General features: G+C 38.8%; 1 protein-coding gene across 5 annotated transcripts in view; it reads left to right on the forward strand.

Moving 5' to 3' along the window:
- Positions 1-4992, forward strand: part of LOC136033095 (CREB-regulated transcription coactivator 1-like) — a 99452-nt gene extending 94460 nt beyond the window's left edge. For 3 of the 5 annotated variants that reach the window (XM_065713705.1, XM_065713706.1, XM_065713703.1), the window contains one exon: positions 4106-4480. In XM_065713705.1, coding sequence (XP_065569777.1) covers positions 4106-4287 — 182 coding nt within the window. In that variant the 3' untranslated portion in view covers positions 4288-4480. Of the gene's footprint in view, positions 1-4105 lie in introns of all 5 variants that reach the window. The other 2 variants (XM_065713702.1, XM_065713704.1) reach the window with 1 other exon arrangement.
- Positions 4993-6000: the final 1008 nt, after the last annotated feature.

Genomic DNA, 6000 nt, shown 5'->3' on the forward strand with positions numbered 1-6000 from the left:
ATTAGAAAAATATAGGTATTTATAACTTACGAGTGGGTGATCGGATCTTAATGAATTTTGATATATTAGAAGGACATCGTGACTCAGAGCTATTATTTTAAATCCTGACCGGCATTAAGCCTCTTATTTTCCATTTTAAATCAATCTATTGATTCATAGAATTTTGTTAGAGCTCATACCATATGATCTCTTGGCTCTTAGCTCTTCTCGCCTCGTCACAAGTGCCATATGAGCTCTTAGCTCTTGTTTTCCTTTGTATCTTAAGAGTGTATGTATGCTTACCATCCACTTAGCTGTCCTTCCTAAGTGGATGTGTGCTGGGTTGGGAATCATTTGTTCAAGGGGCTCGGGTTCAATCCCTGGCGTTGTCAGTTATTGGGTTTGGGACGGGGGTCAGTGGTGTGACTCAGTACGCTCAGCCAGAGTTGTCCCCGCTCTAAATGGGTACCTGGAGAAATTTGGAGAAGGTAAGCAGGAAGGATGTGCGAAAGCACAGGATGGCTTGCCCCCATCTTCCCATTGCACTTTCTGGCTGAATTACCACGAAACGGAGATGAGCACCGCCGGTTTGGCCCTTAAGGGTCTAGTGACTTATAGACTGACTTATACCTACCGTTAGTCCAAAATTCCTGTTTTGCTGCACCTCCAGCTCTAAAAGGTTTTATTTTTACTATCGGAATGAATTGCTGTAAGCATAAAATCGCACGATCTTAATTTTGACTATCGAATCTATGGCATCTTCTGGGGCTCCTCCACGTAAATTTAAAACTACCATTACATGATAAAGGATGACAAGAGCACCTGAACGTTTCCCTGGAGAAAATTCCTCTTGATTTTGCATTGCTTTTAGAAATGGGAATTATATTCTGATGTAATATTTGTGAATTTTGGAATAATTGTTTGATAGCTAGACTCATTTTTGGTTCCATTTGAACACAGAAATGAAGCTGAAAATCTTAGGAAGTCGCAGAATCTTTAATGTTTTCATCTAATGCTGATTAAAATTAAGCTTGTTTAAATGTGTATTCAAACTTTTTTTTCTGTACAACTGTGTGTTCTTCCTCTTTAAGTAAATCAGCCTTCTTTTTACCAATGCAAACAGTTCTATGCATGGACATACTGAGAAATCGATGAGAGGGAATCGATGAGAAATCGATTGATTATGATGATGATTTCAGCGTCCCACAATTTTTAGAGGTTTTGAGGGTTCAGTGTGCAAGAAGTAATAAAAATTAATGTTAAGAAGACTAAGTGGCTGAAACTTCAGCAACTTCTCCCAATCTTCTAGGACTATCGGTTTGATATGATCACCCCTGGATGATCGCAAAAAAAAGAAATAAAAAATAGAGCAAAGAAGAAAAATACACCAAATAATTACTCATCCGTGATTTTTTTTTTTCCGGCAAAAAATTGAACATTCACATTTTTAAAGATGGGAGTCTGAAAACTCTACAGTATTGTTTTCTGATACGCTGAATCTGATGGTTCTTTTTTCTATTAGGCTCCCTCGTCGATGGGAGAGGGACCTAAAACCAGAAAAATTGATAGGGGGGAGGCTTAAAATCAAGGTTACTTCACTCATGTTAAAGGTTAAACTGGACGATATCCGGGCTTTCTTGTCAAAAGACCGAATTTAAAACAAGCAAATTTTTGTCTTCTCTTTAAGATTTAGATCTGTATCGAGGCACGATTTTTTTTTTTTTTTTTTTTTTTTTTTTTACCGGAGAGAGGCGTTGACCACTTTTTATGGCGCTTGGTATTAACCAAGTGACATATAGTGATTGCAAATTCTGTCGGTCTGTCTGTCCCGGTTTTGCTACTTCAGGCACTTCCAGGCGAGCTAGAATGATGAAACTTGGCATTTATATCAGGGACCGGACCACATTAAATTAGAAATAGTCGTTATCCCGATTTGACCATCTGGGGGGGAGTAGGGGGCCGGTTCGGAAAAAATAGAAAAAATGAAGTATTTTTAACTTACGAACGGGTGATGGGATCTTAATGAAATTTGATATTTGGAAGGATATGGTGTCTCAGAGCTCTTATTTTAAATCCCGACCAGATCTGGTGACATTGGGGGGAGTTGGAGGGGGGGACCTAAAATCTTGGAAAACGCTGAGAGTGGAGGGATCGGGATGAAACTTGGTGGGAAAAATAAGCACAAGTCCTAGATACGTGATTGACATAACCGGAACGGATCTGCTCTGTTTGGTTGAGTTGGGGGGGGGGGGGGTTAATTCTGAAAAATTAGAAAAAATGAGGTATTTTTAACTTACGAAGGAGTGATCGAATCTTAATGAAATTTGAAGTTTGGATGGATATCGGAGTTCTTATTTTAAATCCCGACTGGATCCGGTGCCATTGGGGAGAATTGAGGGGGGGCCTAAAATATTGAAAAACGCTTAGAGTGGAGGGATCGGGATGAAACTTGGTGGGAAAAATAAGCACAGGTCCTAGATACGTGATTGACATAACCGGAACGGATCCGCTCTGTTTGGGGGAGTTGGGGGTGGGGTTAATTCTGAACAAATTAGAAAAATGAGGTATTTTTAACATCCGAAGAGTAATCGGATCTTATTGAAATTTGAAGTTTGGAAGGATATCGTGTCTCAGAGCTCTTATTTTAAATTCTGCTTGGATCTGGTGACATTGGGGGGAATTGATGGGGGAACCAAAATCTTGGAAAACGCTTAGAGTGGAGGGTTCGGAATGAAGCTTGGTGGGAAAAATAAGCACAAGTCCTAGATACGTGATTGACATAACCGGGACGGATCCGCTCTCTTTGGGGGAGTGGGGGGGGGGTTAATCCTGAAAAATTAGAAAAAAGGTATTTTTAACTTGCGAAAGAGTGATCGTATCTTAATGAAATTTCATAATTAGAAGGACCTCGAAACTTAGATCTCTTTTTTCTTATCCCGACCAGCTCCAGTGTCGTTAGGGGGGGGGGGACGAAAATCTTGGAAAACGCTTAAAGCAGAGAGATCAAGATGAAACTTGGTGGAAAGAATAAGCACAAGTCCAAGATAGGTGACTGACATAACCGGACCGGATATGCTCTCTTTGGTGGAGCTGGGGGGGGGGGAGTAATTCAGAAAAATTGTTAAAAAAAATGAGGTATTTGTAACTTACGAACGGGTGATCAGATCTTAATGAAATTTGATATCTAGAAGGATCTTGTGCTTTAAAACTCTCATTTTAAATCCCGACCAGATCCGGTGACATTGAAGGGAGTTGGAGGGGGAAGCCGGAATTCTTGGAAAGCGTGAAATCGAGGTATCTTACGAATGGGTGATCGTATCTCAATGAAACTCGATATATAGAAGAATCTTATGTCTTAGATGCTCCATTTTTGATTGGAATCGGATCCGGGGACATAGAGGGTTGGACGGGGAAACAAATCTTGAAAACCGGAAATCTTGGAAAACGCTTAGAGTGGAGATATCGGGATGAAACTTGATGGGAAGAATAAGCACAAGTTATAGATACGATATTGACATAATTGGTACGGATCCGTTCTCTTTGGGGAAGCTGGGGGTTGTTAATTTGGAAAAGTTAGAAAAATTGAGGTATTTTTAACTTAATAACGGGTTACCGGATCTTAATGAAATTTGATATTTAGAAGGAACTCATGTCTCAGAGCTCTTCTTTCAAATACCGAACAGATCTTTGACATTGGGGGAGCTGGAGGGGGAAACCAGACTGACGTAACCGGACTAGATCCGCTCTCTTTGGGGGAGTTAGATGGTGGGGTTCAGTGCTTTGGCGAGTGTAGTGCTTCTGGACGTGCTAGGACGGAGAAAATTGGTAGGCGTGTCAGGGAGCTGTACAAAGTGACTTGATAAAGTCGTTTTAAAGTCTGTACAAAATTTAGGTATTAACTTGCGAGTGGGTGATCGGATCTTAATGAATTTTGATATTTAGAAGGACCTCGTGACTCAGAGTTCTTATTTTAAATCCCGACCGGCATTAAGCCTCTGATTTTCCTTTTAAAGCAAACTATTTATTCTTAGAATTTTGCTAGAGCTCATACCATATGAGCTCTTAGCTCTTGTTTTTTCAAGTGAGCTTTTCATAGTATAATTTTTAATCAATTTTCAATTTTCAGACTGCTCAGTTGATGACTTTACATCAGTAATACAAAATGACAATGGATTCAATCCTGACTTGAACACTGAGATAGATAACCTAGAGTCACTTTTAAACGACACAGAATCATCGGATCTAAGTGTTATTGCAGCATCTGTTAGTGGTTACTTTGAACTCTCTTCCTCACTGCCCCAGGTTTAGCAGCAACTATTTCATGGGGATTTTCTGGGGTTCTCCTGACAAGCGATCAGTTACCCAAGATCTTTTTTGTGATTCTTCAGGATACAAGAGTGGTTTTTTCCGCGTAAAGTGGTCTTCCATCGTAAAGTGGATCTAATGACGTCCTTAGTCGGTTGTTTGGTTTTAGAGGGAGAATGTCTACCTTGCGAAAGGAGCAGAAAAATTGAAATACGATTTCGTGTGAACTTTTCCTTTCTAAGACAAGCAACACGGGATCACCAGGGAAAGTCACTGTTGTCTTGTGGAATGATTTAAGGCTACTCAAAATAAAAATGATATTTACGACTACTTTAGTAATGCAACTGGTGGTAGAATCATGGCAGATGATTTCAAGATATGATCTCAGCAGATGGATTTTGTGCTAGTACAAAGCATTGTTTTGGTTGTGTTGTTTTCCCGGTGTGAAGAAAACGCAGCTTTGACTGCCCTTCAGTGTTAAAGTCAAGATCTTCTAGCTTAATGTTTAGCCGTATTTATTCGTCCAGAACAGTATTGTGTCACATTTTTTGGCTTAATCTTGTCAAAATCCAGCTTAAAAATTTTTTCATAGTTTCAAATTGCAGAAACCTATTGAGTGTTTATAACTGTTATTTTTTTCTGTTTTTATACTGAGGATATGTGTTGCTTTTCTCTCCTATCTTTTAGAAGTACATGTCGTTGAATGAATTTCATCATTTGCTTAATTTTGCTTTTGTAATGTTTTTATTGTCAGAAATGAAAAGAGGTTGTTCCCCAGCTGAAACGTTACACAGGTCATCAGACAATCTTTTAACTCCTCCCTAAAGGCCGTGGAAGGGATTCAACAAGTAAATGAAATAAGGAGTCTAATGAAAAATTTAAGAAGTAAAAAGCGAAACGGATCACGCTTGTCCCCATTTTAATTTTTAGATTACGGATATATACTTATAGTGATCATGGGAAAAAGCGGCTCTTGTCTGAGACTTGGTGCAATGGGTTTTAATTACATGCTAGACAAAATTTGGAATAAGATACGTGATACCAGGGAGCCATTACTTTGGATAAAGTTATATTATTCTTTTGGCAAGACATTTGGGTGTAGCTTACTGAAAGAGGACAATTTCATAGATATAGGAAGCATAGAAAAAACAAAGAATATACTAGAACCTTTGAGAATATTTAGAAGGAAATTGGGTGCAGCTTACTGAAGAAGGACAATTTTATATGCATAGAAAGCATAGGAAAGACAAAAAATGCAGTCGAAGCTTTGAGAATGTTTAGAAGGAATTATAGACAAATACTTTGTATATTCGGATTTCAGGAGAAGTTTTATTCCTGAAATTTTACTGCCATCTACCATCTCACTGGGAGAGTAAAATAAGTAATAATAAGGGAAGGGGCACTGCAAAGCTTTTAGGCCCCAATTGGTGACTTGAACAGATAAAAATTGAAGAATGGAAATTAGAGCTTTTCTCCTTCTCTGTCGATATCAGTTCCAGGAGCCTCAAGAGACAACCTAGTTTCCTAATTTCTTTTCAGTGTTAGTGATTTAGGGATTTCCCCTTATTTTTGGCAAGCAAAATTTTATTTACACTGTCGAAGCTTGTGAAGAGCTGACTTGGTAAAATGAAAAAATACCTGTTGCAGTTAGAAGGTTTGGGTGTAAGTGTCAAAATTCATCATAAATAGTTAGTTACTGAGTCGCTGATCAGTGGT

The sequence above is a fragment of the Artemia franciscana genome, chromosome 11 (assembly GCF_032884065.1).
Source record: "Artemia franciscana chromosome 11, ASM3288406v1, whole genome shotgun sequence".
In the NCBI taxonomy this organism is placed as follows: Eukaryota; Metazoa; Arthropoda; class Branchiopoda; order Anostraca; family Artemiidae; genus Artemia; species Artemia franciscana.